At 41.4% G+C, this 18,713-nt stretch overlaps 2 protein-coding genes across 10 annotated transcripts in view; one reads left to right on the top strand and one right to left on the bottom strand.

Moving 5' to 3' along the window:
* Positions 1 to 652: 652 nt before the first annotated feature.
* On the bottom strand, positions 653 to 18,538 carry LOC132591104 (UPF0462 protein C4orf33). Of its 4 annotated transcripts, none has more exons than XM_060278601.2 (8): positions 18,408 to 18,538; positions 14,702 to 14,852; positions 12,580 to 12,757; positions 8,017 to 8,077; positions 6,256 to 6,307; positions 5,956 to 6,155; positions 4,793 to 4,911; positions 653 to 3,722 (listed from the first exon to the last, which is right to left on the bottom strand). In XM_060278601.2, exons 2-7 carry the CDS (start codon positions 14,723 to 14,725, stop codon positions 4,809 to 4,811), a joined length of 618 nt encoding a protein of 205 aa, XP_060134584.2. In that variant the 5' UTR covers positions 14,726 to 14,852; positions 18,408 to 18,538; the 3' UTR covers positions 653 to 3,722; positions 4,793 to 4,808. The 4 variants fall into 4 exon arrangements, with proteins under 4 accessions (XP_060134584.2, XP_060134585.2, XP_088516459.1 ...); XM_060278602.2 differs by having other exon boundaries at positions 653 to 3,777; XM_088660333.1 differs by having other exon boundaries at positions 2,586 to 3,722; positions 12,580 to 12,776; positions 18,408 to 18,439.
* SCLT1 (sodium channel and clathrin linker 1) overlaps positions 18,497 to 18,713 on the top strand; it is a 47,124-nt gene continuing 46,907 nt past the window's right edge. Inside the window, exon 1 of one of the 6 annotated variants that reach the window (XM_060278598.2) lies at positions 18,497 to 18,642. The gene's annotated coding sequence lies outside the window, so the exon portion shown is untranslated. Of the gene's footprint in view, positions 18,677 to 18,713 lie in introns of all 6 variants that reach the window. The other 5 variants (XM_088660328.1, XM_035114065.3, XM_060278597.2 and 2 more) reach the window with 5 other exon arrangements.

The following is an 18,713-nucleotide window of genomic DNA, read 5'->3' on the forward strand; positions in this document are numbered from 1 at the left end:
GCTGCCTTGCTGGATACCTTCAGGAAAAGAAAAGGCTAAGGAGTAAACCCTATACAAATCCGGAGTAGAGTCTGTAAGATGGTTGGATGGTGTCTTGTACACTTCCTTCCAGCAACTCCTGCAGTCAAGCTGGTACCAAAGATAATGCTCTGCTTTCCTTTGGTCCACACATCAGTGAGGCCAAGAGGGGGGTCATGTCGTCTAGGGAGCCCAGGGCCGCCATATAACACTGCCCAGTGTGCTCTGGGGAGGTCACTTTGAATTTTAGAATTTTCAGCGGAAATGGTAAAGCTAGATTAAAAAAATACAGGTTGAAATTTTGATGCCAACTGTATGCTACATAAGCAACTTTGCTTCTTGCATTCAACTATGGAAAAGTCTTGGCTTCACTCTAAATGGACATTATGAGACTTTAATCAAATCTGATTTGATTCTGTCCAGTTTGGATATGAAGAAAACTGAATATCCAAGGCAGAGGTTGTGAATGAGTCCTTCTAATTCATGTAAATAGCAATATTCTCACAAAAGGGTAATTCCATAGAGACCAACATAATATTTGTAATCTTCTACACATAATATTTTGTGTATTGGCCGGTATTATTGTGTGTTAACTTGATTGATGTTCCCTTCAAAAATAAAGAAATATGCCAGATTGTTTAAATGATTTCTTTTTATTGTATTTTAAAAGTTGTGACTAGCAAAACAGTTTTACAACCACAATAATTTATCTGGACCTTAAAAGAATTATATTCTCTAAAATTTTGAATTAAAAAATCAATCAGTAAGCAATATACACAGTTACTGTTATTGGCAACTGTGAAAAAGTTTTCCAGCATATGACCTGTGACCAACATAACACATAAAATTCAGTGACAAACGCATAAAAATAAATGCCTTCAGAGCAAGACACTGTGTGATATGACACATTACTTTGCATTCACAAATTGCAGGTGTGCACCACCAAATCCATTTAAGAAGTTGCAATGCCCAAAGGAATTTTTGACTTGGCTCAGTCAATACCCTAATGATTTGTTTCTTTTCAACCCATTGTGTTTATTAGGAGTAAGTCACAGTAAGATGCTGGTGAATTTCATGAATATTTTAGAATTTGCAAACTGCTGGAGCAATTTAAGATTTGAAAAATAAGAAGCTGAGAGAACAAAAACTGACTTTACATCCCTACCTGGTCCACAACTTTTCTTTTCAATCTCCGTGTCTCAAATTCAACAATAACAAAGTTGCCAACTGACAGCAGTACTTCAGTGACTGTTTCTGCTTTCTTTCAGAATAATCACATTTCCCATATAGGCATCATCCCCTGTTTTTCTTCTCATTTTACTAAATGAGAAAGCCAACTTTTCAATACAATGAAGGGTCATAAACCTATTGTCTATTTTCTTGGAGAGGTCTTTAACTGAAGATTAGGAAAAGAGAAATTCCAAGTCACCTTGAATGTCATGCTGCTGGTTGCTTGCTCACACACACATAAAATGCCATTTTGAAAAAAATGCCAGATTATGAAACTTTGGAAAACATATTTAAAATGATACAGAATGCGTTAACTATTATACATGTAAAAATGGTAAATGGGTTTGTAGGCTGACATTTTCATGTAATTCCCCAAAACCATTTTTAGATCAAGCATATGACCCAAATCACCAGTCTCGAGCAGATGTCAAACTGACGTATAAAATGGTTCTTTTGTCTATACCCAACTGCATCATACTTTTTCTGCATTATCCTTCCTTGTTAACTACCATGTGCTTATGTTATTAGCATCACATCATTTATTGATTCTGCAATATTGTTAGGCACTATGCTTTCAAACACATTCCAAAATCTTATTTTGATCTCTTGTTTGCATAGCTGCTTTTAACAGATTTTAGTCTGCAGAAACTCCAGTTCCAATACATACTTGTGAGTTATCACTAGTAACCTCAATCTTAGCACCTGTTCTTTCATGCATTAGGAAAATCCTATTCTTTCTACCTAGAGTTAATACACCCCGCAAGCGGCAAGAGAAGCATGGTGTCCTCCAATATGCTGTGGTAATTGTGCTATTTATTTGTGGCCTTGTCTCAATTTGGGATGGTTAAAACAAGGTTCACTCCTGGTATTTTAAGAGTAGCTAGGAAAAGTGTGGAGTCATTACTGCCATAGCCGCTTGTCTTCTTTGATAGCATTTCACTTATTTTAGCAGCATGCACAGATGCAATGACTTGCCTGCTAGCAATTGTACCTTCCACAGCAGTGGGGGAGTGGGGTTGTGTTTGTATGCCATAGTGCTACACACTTTAATTTGAGTGCTACCTGTGTAGCAGTTGTCTTCCTGGAGCCCTATTCAGCTCGTCTACCAGACATCAAACAATATTCAGCTAAGTTTTATTCAGAATACATCCAGTGAAATGAATACGTTTGTTAGGTCCTATTAATTTCAATTTCTTCTGAGTAAAACTTAGTTGAATACCACCCAGAACATACCTTCAAAAGACACACATAAAACATGAACAGATCTGTGCTGATCAAGGTGGGTGCAACATTTTAGCCAGCATCATATAGAGATACATACACAACATACCCAGAGATACTATATTTTTTCTGTATTTAATCAAATGTCTTCTGTAATAACTTGCAGTTCAGATTATATTACATTGCCTTGGATGAAAAAACAATAATTTTCTTTCATCAAAAGTGAGCATCTAGCTACTTTCATTTTAATTTCATGTATAATGGGAAAAGATGATAAAAAGCACCTGGATCAATATTGTTCCATTCATTGTTCCTTTATACTTAAGTCATAATCAGTTTGGTGTGAGAAATGAAAACCTGCTTGATATACACAATGAACAGGTACGTCATTTACTTTTATCTTGCGCTAATCAATAATTAAAGATTAAATACATTGAGACAATACCCATTTCTGGTTAAACAGAACATGTTTTTAGTGGAATTACAATGTTTGCCTGCTCATGCCAAGTGGATAGTTCCACAGATCTTCCATGACCGCAAGTTGTCAACACCCCAAAAAGTGTCCATTTATCAGAGGGGCATTGAAAAAAATGCAGGTGGCAAACAGAGCAACAAAATAATTTTGCAGCTATCTCAATGGAGGTCATTGTAAATAAAATAAGCACATGCTTGTGTTGGGAAAAGTGAAATGTTTAATGTCCAATTATGCTCTAGCACAGGCATCCCCAAACTGCGGCCCTCCAGATGTTTTGGCCTACAATTCCCATGATCCCTAGCTAACAGGACCAGTGGTCAGGGATGATGGGAATTGTAGTCCAAAACATCTGGAGGGCCGAAGTTTGGGGATGCCTGCTCTAGCAGGTATAGCAGAGTGTGATTGGATTAGTTTCTCAATTCATTCTTGCAAGCAGCATCAATCATGGATTTTGTTTGAAAACAGCTTGATTACATCGCCACTTCTTATCCATTAGGATACACATGTGTGGCTTCAGGGGGGAAAGTTCCCATTTTCTTTACTGCAGAAGTAATGTCAGCTATCAGACAGCATCTATAATTGACTTAGGAAGAAATTCGCAAGAATGGAGGATAGGATAAATTAGATTGGAATTAGAAGGATTCTTCTCATCTCATCTCATCTCATCTCTTTTCTTTTCTTGGTATCCTTCCATCTTTTGCATTCCAGTCAGGTAATCTTTGAAGCGGTTGGGTATTTAAGACCCCCAGAACATGAAATACTTTACTACAGAGACAATCTGTGTGAGGGAAATGTGAGAAACAGAACCAATAAAAGAGCAATACTCAAGTGACCTGTAAAGAAAGTAGATCAATATGGGGATTTGAATAAGATTAGATGCTTGACAGCTGAAGATCACAAAGCTGATAAAATGACTAAACGAGGAAGTAAAGACACAGTCAATTACTCATTAGCAACAACTTGTGGGGTGGGTTGAGGCTGGACTAGACACATAAGGTGCAAGGACTTTTGGGGTGCATTGTTACTATTTGCAAAGGCCTGGACTCTCAGTATCCAGAACAAATTCTGGCCCAACATTAATAGTTAGTAAACAGCCTCCAATATCATCCATAGGACTCATAATAATATTGGTATATAATGCCTTAATGGCCGGGGACCAGTTTGCTTATGTGCCAACTTGATCACTTCAATCTGCAAAACTCACACTTCTGTAAGTGTCATGCAATGTCTATATTGCATTCATCAGGAGTCATGTCTTTAGCGCCTGTATTTTGAAACTCCCCGACTATTGACATTATTGATGGCTGCTGAAAATGTTTCTGTTTCAGGAGGTCTATTCAGATACATGACACGTTACATGTTTTGTTGTGTTTCAGTGTTTCTAGATTATTTTAACAGTTTCTACATGTTTTAGAAGTGTTTCAAATATGTTTTATTTTCCTGTTAATTGTATTTTTATTACAGAGCAAGAGAAAACAAGCATGCTCTCACTTCCATGTGACAGCCCTTAAGATATTTGAAGATGGCTATCGTATCTGCTCTCAGTCTCCTCTTTTGCAGGCTAAACCTACCCAGATCCTTATTGATAACTAAATAAAAGTATATGATCAGGATGCAAATGAGCAACTGTGAAAGGCCCAGTTGAGAGGAAACAAAACTTTTTCTCCAACCTAGACATTGGTGACAGATATTTTCATACATGCAGATATATAATGCAACTATGGCAGCGGACTTCAGCAAACTGAAGTCAACACTCTTCGATTTGATCCACTGAATGCTTATAAGTACTACAGTTAGGCAGTGGTCATCAGTGTCTAACCACCTACTTTAAGCTATCTGGTAGCCTACCTTTTGTCTTTTTTATTTAGTTGCATTTATATAGTGCCCACAAGTCAGATTCTGGTTGCTTCCAATCTTCTCCCATTAACAGTTTCAGGTTCAGGCATTTAAAATATTCTAGGCGATGGCTGCAAAAGAAAGGAGCAAAAGAGTCAGATAGGTTGGAAACATTTACACTTACCCCTTTCCACATCTGCTAAATTGGTATGAAAAAAAAGTTATTGCATTACAAAACTACAGTACAGTAACTATGTATTACAGAACTAGTGTAAGTGTGTTGTTCTTCACCACCCCAAGAATTTACACTGTAATTTATATGTGTGTGTGTGTGTGTGTGTGTCACATTCATATTGTGAAACTGATTCAAATAATTACATTCTGTGCCATGTTGCCTTCTGAGTTTTCATGCAAGAAAAAGTATGAAAGTAAGGAGTGCAGATAACACACTGTCAAATAAAGAATAAAAAGTAGCCACCAAGATAAACAGATGGGTAGTAGATAGGATTGGAGGTTTTATGGTGCAACTACCCAGAGAGCACATTACACTGTATGCAAGGTTATGTTTCAAGTGGACATCTCACAAAGTCTCATTTCAGTTCAGGCATAAAGCATTTTTTTATCAGAAGTGCACATTTTGCAGATTGAAATGTTGTAATGCACACATACTACCAGATATTTCCTTTCAGTAAATACTAATGAATATGGAGCACAGCAAGCTACCCCAGACCCAAGAAACCATTCAAAAGAACACAGGGGGAAGAAAAGTAAGCATTGTTCTAATATTTTACACCATCATTCATACATTCACATTTCCCAATGCACCTCTTGATCCAATTCAATAAGTGTACAGGTATTATATTATATCCCAAAGGATAAGCTTAGCAAAGCAGTGTACAGTATGTGTGAGAGAATGATCTTTAAAGGTTATTTTGTTTGAATTCCTTTAATGTGTTAACGTTTTCAATAGTAAAATTACTAGAAGCCGAATAAAAAGCATCCTTGACCAGCAGAAGCAACATCACTGCATTTAAGTTCTTGTCTAGATTCTGCAGTTTGGGTCCTAATATAACTTGCCCTTCTAACTTGAAGGGCAATAAAATATTCTCCCACTCACACCAGTCTCTTAGAACCGCCACTCCCCCCCCCCAAAAAAGCACCACAGGTGTACTTACAAATCGGGTTTCTGTTTTGCCACAATGTCATGTTGAGGTACAGGGAAGAGGGCTTCATATGTTCTGTTAACTCCTGACCCATGAATTGCAAATGCATTAAATCTGTCGGTAGCTGGTGGGAAATAACTCCAAGGAAGATGAGCTTTTCCATTCCATTTGACACACGTTCTCGACACTTCAAACATTAAAGGAAGTTCTTGCTGTGTTAAAAGAAGATATGCAGATTTACCCCAGTCCCGTGAGTGTTGAAGTAATTGTGTGTTTGGGGAAGGTGGTGGTGGAATCCTATGGTTCACTTACTTTGCACACTTTTCGTCTGCCAGAAAGCAGCAACACCAGATACTGCCCATGCCTACAAAAACATAATATAGTCATACCAGAAATATATCAATTAGCATGTCTCTAAACCAGAGGCAGCTTATAGTTGTCAGAAGAAAATTGTGTAACCTGACAAAATGCAAATAACTCCTAAGCAACTTGCTACATAAGTCAACAGCCATTAAATTGCACAACTGTATTTGCTTCATTCTGAACTACTTCTACAAATAAGGTAAAGGTAAGATAAAGGACCCCTGGATGGTTAAGTCCAGTCAAAGGCAACTATGGGGTGCAGTGCTCATCTTGCTTTCAGCCTGAGGGAGCCAGCATTTGTCCACGGACAGCTTTCCGGGTCATGTGGCCAGCATGACTAAACTGCTTCTGCACAATGGAACACTGTGATGGAAGTCAGAGCACACAGAAACACCGTTTACCTTCCCACCTTTATCTACTTGCAATGGTATGCTTTTGAACTGCTGGATTGGCAGAAACTGGGACAGAGCAACAGGAGTTCACTCAGTCACGTGGATTCAAACCTAGGGATGCGGGTGGCACTGTGGTCTAAACAACTGAGCTTCTTGGGCTTGGGGATCAGAAGGTCAGCAGGTTGAATCGGTGTGACAGTGGTGAGCTACCATTGCTCTGTCCCAGCTCTTGCCAACCTAGCAGTTCAAAAGCACACCACTGCAAGTAGATAAATGGGTGCCACTGGAGTGCCATGGTGTTCCGTTGTGCCAGCCATGCTGGCCACATGACCTGGAAAGCTGCTTGTGGACAAACACTGGCTCCCTTGGCCTGAATCAAGATGAGCAATGCACCCCATAGTCGTCTTTGACTAGACTTAACCGTTCAGGGGTCCTTTACCTTTACCTTTCTTTACAAAGAAGGCATTTGCTGAAGTAAGTCTTTACCAATCCACAGCCACATACACACACATCTTTATGGGCCGCTTTTAAATTTGCTCATAATTGTCCATCATTTTCACTGGTCCCCCACCCTAGCTACAGCACCACTCAAATCCCCAATTTTATATATTTTTCAGAGCTTGCCTCCCTGAATGGACTCAATAAAAACGTACACTGCCTTTATCCTATCTTGGACTCTTTATCCTATCTTGGATTCTTCTCACTCTGATTCTGTAAGAATACAGAAATTCATTCATTGGTTAATGTTATAATACTGCAGCTGCAAATTAAAGATTCCTACAGAGCTTTACATGTAGAGTATTGGCAACCGCATAGAAAAACATGCAGGTGATTTTGCTCTTAAGGACTCTGTCCCTGTGCATCACCTTACCATCTCACTGTATAATAATATTAATATTAGTAATTAATTTATTAAGATTAATATCCTGCCCATCTGGCTGGGTTTCCCCAGCCACTCTGGGCAGCTTACAACATATATAATATTGCATTGCACGTCAATATACATTAACTTTACAGCTCTGCTCCTTAGCTTACTGCCAAAATATACAGACTGAGAGAAACCATCTTATTTTTTCTAGCCACATTGTAGAATCACCAGCTACCTTCCAAAGCCACAGAACAACTCCAAGCAGAAAGACACTTCTGATACTGGACAAGGTCTGGATGGGATTCCCTAGTGGCAAATCTTGTTCTTCACCTCCATAAAGCTGAAAGCACTCTTAGAATTCTAGCAATCTCCCAAATACAAGCTTACACATCAAGGATTCAAGCATCATAATTGCATAAGAAATTAAAGGATTTTGAAATGTTTACTTACGGACAAAACTCCACTTCTAAGTACTGCTCAGTTTGGTGATTCAAGAAGAAAGCTTCTACAACTAAAAACCAAAAAAGCATTGCTGTTTCATTTTAAATCATTTTTATATTTACAGTGCAAACCTACACACAGTTACATGAACTCAATCCCAATTGCTCAATATAACTTATTCCCTACTGCATTTAGGAGTGCAGACTTAGGCTACAATCCTATATCCATTTACCTAGGAGTACAGCCCAATTGAACTCAGTGGGACTTACCTCTGAGTGGATACGATAGTGCGGCAGCCCACTAACTGTATATATTTTTCATAATGCGCTTTGAAAACTCTTTTCAAATAGCTTATAATTACCATAATCAAGAATAGTATTGCTTTTAAAACTACTACAAAAAAGTGTTTTACAAACTCTCTGTGTGTATATACGTAGGGAGAAGAAACAAAAGATTGATTCTTCCATCTTGATAAGGATGGAAACAGCTGTGGAAAATAACAGTTTTTCTACCTGATATTAGCTGTCAATCAGGTAAGTGATGCTTAGGGATTCTTACGGGATGTGTGTGTAGGTAAAATTGAACAGAACTGAGCAATCACTCATTGCACTGCCCCTAAGGAAAAGCCTTAAGTGCAAGAAACTGATGCAATATACTCCTAAAGCAATGGAATGAATGTGAAACAATTGAGAGAGCAGGGAAAGAATTTCATTCATATGTATGAAAAAGCTACTCAGGAATCCTGCTGCTACTTTCCAATGCAGTACTGATCAACGGAAACAGCTGCAAGAAATAATAATAAAATACAAATGGCTCCCAGAAAAAGATTTCTCCTCCACCTAGGGAAGTATAAATTATGAATTCTTCATACCTTCAAAAGCAGAAAATAAAAAGAATGGGGGAAATTGTTCCAACTGATGCTCATACAGCACATTTAAGTTTTTTTAAATACAAAATTGGTGTTATTATAGCAGGTAGCAGCATACTCAACTATTACTCCAGATTCTCCTCTAGAATGCTATGTGAACATAGCCAATTAGTGAATATTTTGAACACTGTACATATTTATTGCACTGCCAATTTGAATGCATTATGCTGTGAATGTTATTTTGGCAACAATGCTGCAATACTAACATTTAGAAACCTGCGGAGCTTGAATGCAAGATAAAGCCATATAAGCTTGATGGCATAAGAAAGAAGTTTAAAATGTGAAGATCACATAGCCAAGGAAACTTGCCAGATGACTTCACACTGATATATCGTCCTGTTTAAGAAAAATAGATTCAAAGTAGTGTTGGTAACATTGAAACTCCAACTATCAAGAACCGGTAGTCATCTCCATAGTGATGGAAATCAGGGAAGTCAAAGCGAAAGCCCAGCTGAGATGGGGAGAGATTACTTAGACTTGGAGAAATATAGTGGCTATGTCAAACAAGACCACAGAAGTTGTTGGTCCATCAAAAAATGTTTTAAGAACTTAAGAAGAGCCTACTGGATCAGGACAATGGCCCATCTAGCCCAGTATCCTGTTCCCATAGATGCCTATGTTAAACTGAAAGCAGGATCTGAGTTCAACAGTGAAGGTAGTTTTTAGTCGTGTTATCCAGATATTCCTGCGTCAGTAGTATGGTATGTGGCCTACAAAATGAGAGAACCAAGTTTTATAAGTTTTATGACTGATGATAGGTAGGTAGCCGTGTTGGTCTGAGTCGAAGCAAAATAAAAAAATTCCTTCAGTAGCACCTTAAAGACCAACTAAGTTTTTATTTTGGTATGAGCTTTCGTGTGCATGCACACTTCGTCAGATACACTGAAACAGAATCAACCAGACCCTTATTTATATTCAGAGGGTGGGGGTGGGGGGGTGGGAATGGGTGATGGGCTGATAGGAGTGGTGAACTGATGATATGACTGATTATATTAGGTACTTTGGATGTCACCCAAGCCAAATCACACTCAAGGTAGATACACTGCAATTAATGGGTCTACACTGAGCATGTCTCTTACAGTGAACATCACTCTTACTTTAAACAGGCTACAAAGTGGGTGGCTATTTGAAAATCTGTATTATGGTATTAGTTTTAAGCAGTTGATTTATCAACAGATCCCTTAAAGAAACAGTTGCCAGTAAGAAAACCAGTGAGCTTAAGCGGCAACTGTACTGAAGTTTGGGAATTTGTATTATAAGACAAAAGTTCTTTTGACTACTCATTTAGTGAAAATTAATTTATCCAGCATAAAAGATGAGAGATTCTGATGCTACACTTCCAAGATGTACATAAGAGTCTTTATCACACAGGAAAGTTAAAAACCTTGAAGCTAATGCACCAAGATTAGGGTTGCCATGTTTCAAAAAGTAAAAATTAGGACACCCCAAAAGTTGTTGAGATTTTTTTTTTTTTACAAAGCACCGCCTTTTGGAAATCCCTCTGCCCAGGACATCAATTCCGCCTTTGAAATCCCAGTAATGTCCGGGGAAATCTGGACATATGGCACATAACTGTCCAGACATGCGTAGAAGCGACTTCCGGTGCCACACCGCTGCTGATCCCGCATTTTTCAGTGGGAGACTTGGCAGCTATGATATGGCAGCCCTAACCAATATACAGTTACCAAACTTTATTGATGGGATAAATATATGGATTTGCATTCATTTTGTAATTGACTATGGTATTTGGGAATACCATATGGGAAGATCATTCAGAGGCAGTGCTTAATCACTGCCATGCATAGTAACGGATTAGTACCATTTTGTCCACTGTAACACTGTATATGGAATAAGCAGCTTGTGCTATAAATAGCCTATTGCTAGCATTTACACACTTGCAAACATATGTTGTAGCATATCCCCATAACAATTTGCAAAACCATTTTCCCCTTTGAGGCAGGAGCCTGTCCTTTTGTACTGTTTACACCATATAAACTGGCAATAATAATAATAACAATAATAATGCCCCTGTAGGTTTCATAGCATTGTATTTCTTTAGGTTTTCACAAGCTGTGTGACAATTTCTACAAGGAACCTGGCATTAATAACATTAGTTTTGATTCAGATCTGGATAATTAGATGATAATTTACAAAAAAAATCCCAAGACAAGGATAGTAATATATTTCTTTACCTAGGAGGCAGAATTGCAGAGAGGGATGCTCAAAAAAGGACACAGATTTCATGAAAATTGCCTGCCTTTTGAGATAACCTAAAATATATTACAGTACTTGATATATAAATTGTAATTGATGTTTACAACACAGTTATAATATTTATTCAGCTTTCATAACCCCTAATAATTTGCAATAAGTAGCCTTCCCATTACAAATTAAATGACCCTTCTGCCCCACTATATTACATTACATCCCAGCTAGAAGAGGACAGAGAGTGAGGAAACAGATGTTGGTGGAAGGGCAGCCTCTCCTCATCCTTTGGACCCCTGGGAAAGCTGCTGCACCTGGAACTGGTTGTTCCAGGTGCAACTGAATGGGACACAGCTGTGGGAGGTCTCAGGCAGTGCCTTGGGTCTACACCATAGCTGCCAAGTTTGCCCTTTTCTTGCGAAGAAGCCTATTCAGCATAAGGGAATTTCCCTTTAAAAAAGGGAGAACTTGGCAGCTATGGTCTACACATAAAGAACAAGTCTAGAGCGAGAGACTAGGCTGATGTTTGCTGCTTCAAGTAGCTCTTTTTAATGTGAAACCTTTGTGGGTGAGCTCAGAGTTTGCTGGACTCTGGGTGAGAAACCCAGAGGATGATAGGATGTGCCAGAAGGAAAAGGAATATTTTTATTTTATTTTATTTTATTTATATACACAATAACAACCCTATGTATTCATGCAGTGCTTATATGTAACTGTGTATTTTTGTAATATTATGTTTAAGTTGTTTGCTGTTGCTTCAGTCTTTTGTACCCTTATCTCTAAGAATATATATTTAATATATTAAGCAGTATAGAAATTAGATATTAAATAATCAATACTGGAAAGAAAACTGAATGTTTAGGGCACTTGTTTTGAATCAGCTTCTCTGATAGTCACAGGATTCTGGATACTACTAATGGAAAGCTCATTCTCTCAATGTAGATCTTACGTAACCAAAACAGCACCATCTAGCCACATCAGCAGCATAGCTGCCAAGTTTTCCCTTTTCTCGCGAGGAAGCCTATTCAGCATAATGGAAAATCCCTGAAAAAAAGGGATAACTTGGCAGCTATGATCAGCAGATTCAGGAGAACCCAAAGCTTTACAGAAGTAGAGGATGGGCAAAGGAGAGGCGGTGGGGGGGGGGGAATAGGGGACCTACACCCCCTCACAGCATAATAAGTATTGAGCATATTCAGTGGGCACAAAATGATGAATCTGTTGGGGGTGAAAAATGGAAAGCTGGGGTGGAATGGAAGACTCTGAAAAATGGCAGAGTTATCTGTCTGCAAGCTTGAACAAGAGCACTCCACATAACCTGTTGTTGCGTTTCTTTAAACAAAGTTCAGCATTTCTCTTTACAGGAATGCCAGCCTATACACAGGAGATGCTGCCAGAATATACATGATAGAACCTTGCAATAAGATTGATTCACTTACCCTCATAGTCCCACAGTCCATTGAATGGTTTTCCAGGTTCACCAGGAGGCGGAGGATCGTTAAAAAATGGAGCACACACTTCTATCATCATTCCAGCATCTTCACCTGTCAACTTGATTGTAACTGGATCATGACTGACTGGTAAGCTGTTCCATGTATCTTCAATTTTAAACTCCATCTGAATATTATATTGTAAACTTAAAATGATTAATTTTTTGCTTAATATTAAGAAGTTTTCCACTAAAAATTATTTGTAATTTGTTCCATTAAAAAACAAACCAAACTGCAGTGTCACTTTATCCCTCCTTCATTCAACCCTCTGCTGTTGTTTGAACTCACAACATTCATCTATGTCCCACCCCCCACCCCCTATCTTTTTTTCCTTTATTTTAATAATTTCAATGGGGGGGTTGGCAAATTTTCCGCACCAGGTACCACCTGACCTTGCTACGCCACTGCACACACCCCCTGCTTTACTCAAACTTCTGTCATTGTGGGAGTGAAAAGGGGAAACACTGAAATGGGCAGAAATGCTGTTCTGAAGTTTTCAGCTGCCTCACATGAGAGATGAGGTGCATTCAAACATCCCATAGTACTTTCTCACAATGTATTTTGCTCCCGGTACCATGTGTTTTCAACAAAGTTCCAGATTCAATGTAGTAATTTAGCAGAAATATTTTACTGACAAGCAGACACACATATATGTACAACATCCATCAACTGAACTTAATATTATCTAACTGAACAAACTGATGGGCTTGCTCTTAAGATACAGTAATATATATCAGCATGGGTTATGCATACAAAAGGGGCTGCAGAATAGAAGAAAGGAGGCATGGAAATGGGAGGGGAGGGAGATAATGTGTGTATGGAAAGGGAGATGAACAATAAGGAGAAGAGGGTAAGGGTGTGGAAATAAGGATGGTCTTTGTGCAGTGGTGGAGCTAGCGGCTCCGGCATCTGGAGCGGTGCAGCCCTCCGGGGGGGGGGGTCCAATTACAGCGCGGCAGCGTGATCCTCCCAGGGGGGACTGATTGCAGCATGGCGCCATGATCCTCCTGGTGGGTGGCCAGTTGTGGCACAGTGACGCGATCCTCCTGATGGTGGGCCAATCACGGCATGGCAGCGCAATCCTCCCAGTGGGGGTTTGATCATGGCGCAGCAGTGCACGCCACCCAGGGGGGATTTTGTTTCCCCCCCCCCGGGATGACACCTGGGGCGGGCTGCCTGCCCCCACCGCACCGCCCTTTCTATGCCCTTGTCTGTGTGCAAGGAGAGTTGAGAAAAGGGGTGAGGAAAAAATAGAATGAAGGTGCAAAGCGGGTTGCAAAATAAGACAGAGTAGGTGGCATGGGAATGGGGTTGAAGATGAAAGCAGGAGTGTGAAAGAGTCTGAATAGGCCAGGTTGGTAGCTTCATAACTGGGCAAAGGGCAGAAAGGGTGCTTATTAATTGCAATGTGTGGTAGGAGGATGCAAGAGGTTATAATGAGGGTGGACAAAAGTAAGTGAGGAGGCATGGACATGGGGGTGAAAGTGAAAACAGGGATGCAAAGTGTGTTTGCACAACAGAGTAGAAGAGACTAGTAGCTTCTGAAATAAGGTTGGGAAGGTGAAAAGTGAGCTTAGTAGGGGTGGGAAGTGGAAGCTCTAGACCCATGGTTCCCAATGTGGGGCTCACGCACCACAGGGCGGCAATTTGATTTTTAAGGGGGGCAATGAGTTATTAACAGTGAATGGCCTTTTAGGCTTCCTCCACGTGAATAGGAGTTCATTTTTTGAATAATAAGAATTATATGTCACAGGAGGGGAGGGCAATCAGGATTTTAGAGATGCTTGGGTGGGGCATGGCCAAAACAGTTTGGGAACCACTGCTCTAGGGGGTTAATGTGGGAAGAATAGTGGGGGGCAGTGAATGGAGCAGACAGGGGCACAGCTGCTAGTAACATTAATAGCATTCTATAATCTCCCACCTTCTACCCATTATTGCAAGTGACAGAACATTATTGCAACAGAGATATGCAAGTCGACCAATTGCATGTGTTACTGGAAGTTCCATTAAGATCTTGGTACAGAGTTATTACAGACGCAGGAGAACTAAATGACTTGCTGCAACACCATACCTTTTTCAGTACCTGACTGTTCATGCCTATTTTCACCACAGGGTGTCCACAGTGATCTCAACTTTAACTTGTATAAATATGCAAATCCACTATCACCCTCCAAATAAAGTTCTATTTCCACAGCAGTATTGGTGCTGAACAAATGGCCTACCTATGGATAAAGCAGAACATGTTAAAGTTGAAATACAGCTATATATCCTCTGCAATCTTATGATAAAAATAAATTTTCCTTATAAATAGTCTTGGAAATCGACTCATGCAATATCTTCTAAGAACTTAAGAGTGAGCTGAATCAGACCAGTGACCAATTTATTCCAGCATTCTGGCCAGTCAGGTGCTTTGGGGAAGCCTGCAAGCAGGTCCTGAGGGCAACAGCATGTTCCTCTTCTGTGGTTTCCAGCAACATGTATTCAGAAGCTTACTGCCTCCAACAATGGAGGAAGAACACATCCATCAGGGAAAGTAGCCACTGATAGCCTTGTCCTCAGTCTAAGAATTTGTTGAATCTTCTTTAAAAGCCTTCCAAGTTGGTGGCCATCACTGCCTCTCATGGAAACAAATGTCATAGTTTCACTATACATTATAAGTACTGTCTTTTGTCTGTCCTGAAGCTTCCAATGTTCAGCTTCAATGGATGTCCCTAAGTGCCAATGTTGTGAAAGAGAGAAAAACTTCACTCTCTCTGCTTTCTCCATACCATGCATAATTTTATACACTTCTGTTACAGAACCTACTACTGTATTTTCTTTGAACTAAAAAGCCCCCAATGTTGTAATATTTCCTTCTGCATGGCTGCCTCCAACTGGTACAAAACATAGCAGTCTCCCTTGATTGGCATTCTGTGGTCCATCAGCTTATCCTTGTGCCCTACAACTTGCACTTGTTACCTGTAGCCTTCCAGGTACCATCACCCTAAGCAGTTTTAAGTACATACTTTAACACCACTTTCTTACCTATACACCAAGTCCACACAATGAGGATATGGTATGTGAAAGTGTTTTCCCAACATTGTGGCACTCCCCTCTCAAACCATCTTCGAAACCCAGGACACATCAAGTAGGAACATTGTTAGCCTACTATTAGGCTACTTTGGGTAAAACTGAAGTTGGAGCATGCATTAAAAAAGCATATTTTAATGTTGGAACCCTACACAAAACAAGGTATTGTAAATACCGTAATGTGCAGTCCATACTTCAGTATCAATCCACCCACAAAGCAATCAAAAGACAATAGTTTAGACCAGTGGTCCCCAGACTTACCGGGCTTCGGGCCGGTGCCCGCTGCGCCGACCGCGTGGCGGGCTGGAGGGCAGGGGAGTGCGCGCGCAGCGGGCCGGAGGGCGGGGGAGTGCGCACCCGTGCGCATGCGCACACGCACAGAAAAAAATCGCCGAAAATCGCTTGTGCGCATGCGTATGGGCCTCCCCCGACCCGGAAGTGCATCGGAAATGACCTCTTCTGGGTCGGGAGAGGCCCATACGCATGCGCACAAAGGATTTTCGGTTTTGAAGGTCGCCGCCGCGCCGCAAGAGCGGGCGGCGGCAGCGGGCGGCGGGGGGCGTCGCGGGCCGGATTGGGAGGCCAATTGGGCCGTGTGACTAATATAAAAGTCAAAACTTTTTTCTCAATATGAGAAAATAGTTTAAAGGAGTTAAGCTGAGTGGCAAGTTGAGTTGAGCATATCAAGAAAGGAGGTGTCATGCAATTTATCCAGGAACCAGTTTCCCCACTTGTCTACATTATACATCTTCCTGCCCATACCTGCAGAGATAGTGCACTATTTAACTCTTTCCCTCCATTGCCTGTGGTAAAAAGAAACTTCGAATGCAGGACTGGGAAAATGTGAGCTAATTACAAATTGACTGAGGGATAGCTCTAGCATTAAAATTGCCTGCAATTGATGGGTCAATGATAGGGAATTTGGTCTCCAGTTTTTCCAAAAAGTATGTGAGTTGGTTCCAATATCCTGTCAATGTCTGCTTGTTGGGGCAAGGGGGGGCTATATACGTTAATTATGATTAGAACTAAGTTTGAAGAGCTCAGGAGGAATGCCTGGGCAATATTATTACATGCCTGGAGACTGTTGGGCACAAAGAAAATTAGTCCTGCTTTATATCGACCCATGATGTTGGATTTGTGGGCTAGGAGAGAATACGAGTTGTATCCCAACTGAGGGATAGCCATAACTGTCAGCTTACGGATTGGAAAATAAGGGATTAGCAGCCTCACCCAGCGGTGCGGCACCGGAAATCGGTTCTGTGCATGTTCAGAAATGCGCAGAAACAACTTTCAGCGGCGGCATCTGGACATGCGCAGAAACGATTTCCGCTGCCCAGACAGGGGCAGAGCGGCACCAGAAATCGGTTCTGCGCATGCCCGGGCATGCGCAGAGGCGATTTCTGGCAGCAATTGGAAAGTGAGCGAGCAGCCAGCCGCCGAGGTAGAGGTTTTACTGGGCGGCGGCTGGCTGCTCGCTCGCGGGGGGCGAGTGGAGCCTCCATTGCCAGCAGGGAGGGAGAGGAGCTGCTTTGAAACCCAGGAAATTTATGGGATATCTACAATCCGGGATAGCGGCGGGAAACGGATTGAAATAAGGGGGTTTCCCGCGAAAAACGGGAGGGTTAACAGCTATGGGGATAGCTCTGTCAGTTGAGCATGACACTCTCAACACGGGGTTCAAGCTCCACATTGGGTGAAAGATTCTTGCATTGCAGGGGTTTGGACTAGATGACCCTTGGGATCTTGTCCAACCCTACAATTTTACAATTCTATGCTGTTGTAGTGTTTGTATGCCCACAAAGGACATCAGGTTTCCAGAACTTGGGGAGGAACTTGGGAACTACTAAGGGGAAACACAAAGTGTTAATACATCCCATTAATTACCATCCAGTATTGTGGGTATGTGACGTCATACTGTGATAAGCGTTCAATATAAAGTGTGTATGTGTGGATGGAAAAAATCCGATCCGCACGACCCATATGTGCAAAAACTATGGAATATACACACCCTCTAACACAATATTGTGTGCGTGCAAGTGGAAGAATCACTCTTTCCCCAGGATGCCGACATACTGATGAAGAGGACAGTGAGACACATCCCAAGAGTCCCTTATCTCATCCTCTCTGTAGAGTAGAAATCTACAGTACAGTATTGCAATGACTGTTCTGGACAGTCTATGCGGGCAGCCCTCTTCGATTTAAACCAGGTCCTTCTCCCCTCTCCCCGCCCCCGTTCGGTTGCCAACTTTTCCCGCCGGAGAGGACCCTCTGCCTCTGGAAACCGCCGGAGACGGAAAAGTTTCAGCTGCCACCATTTCAGCTCACCGCGCTACCCTTTCAATAACACCGAGGAGCGTTGGGGAGGCAAGTTGCTTCGAAACCAGGAAGCGAGGGAAGGAAATCCAGCCCTGCGACCGGGCATAGGGCAGCTGCCAGCCAAGTCCCCCATGCTACTTTGCTCAGGAGGAGGCCCTGTTGGATTTAATGGGGCTCCCTCCCAGCATAGCTGCCAAGTTATCCCTTTTTTTAAGGGATTTTCCCTTATGCTGAATAGGCTTCCTCGCGAGAAAAGGGAAAACTTGGCAGCTATGCCTCCCAGCTAGGACTGCAGCCTAACAGGTCTACTCGGAAGTAATTGGTCCCTGGGAGATGTAGATACTAACTTCCGCGTAACCGCGCACACAAACTCACAGCGGTTGCCCACTCACCGCTCAGTTTTGTTCCTCTGCCGCTTCCTCGCACAGCCTGAAGTAAGAGGCGGGCACGTGATGCTTTTTTTCTTTCCCCCTTTTAAACCAATGGAAAAAGTCATCTCCTTCGCCTAGATTCCGATTGGCGGGCTGAGTCAGGCGCGTCATATGCGGACCCGTTTCCTCCTCCTCCTTCGTTTTCTTCTACTCCTCTTGTGTTTCTTGCTTCTTTTCCTGTCCGTCGGTCGTTATGGTAATCGGCGGCGTTGAGGTGGCGGGTTAACCAGGTGTCTCGCGCCGGTCTCTTACGGGGGAGGTGGGAGG

The sequence above is a fragment of the Zootoca vivipara genome, chromosome Z1, assembly GCF_965207765.1.
Source record: "Zootoca vivipara chromosome Z1, rZooViv2.hap1.1, whole genome shotgun sequence".
Taxonomy (NCBI): domain Eukaryota; kingdom Metazoa; phylum Chordata; class Lepidosauria; order Squamata; family Lacertidae; genus Zootoca; species Zootoca vivipara.

Excerpts from the sequence above, each read along its gene's own strand:
- LOC132591104 (XM_060278601.2), bottom strand. The coding sequence starts at position 14,725 with ATGAACAGTCAGGTACTGAAAAAG. Across the intron at positions 6,308-8,016 it reads TTAGAAGTGGAGTTTTGTCC|GCATGGGCAGTATCTGGTGT; the intron begins GTAAGTAAACAT and ends ATGTTTTTGTAG. Across the intron at positions 4,912-5,955 it reads GCAAAACAGAAACCCGATTT|CCATCGCCTAGAATATTTTA; the intron begins GTAAGTACACCT and ends TTTCTTTTGCAG.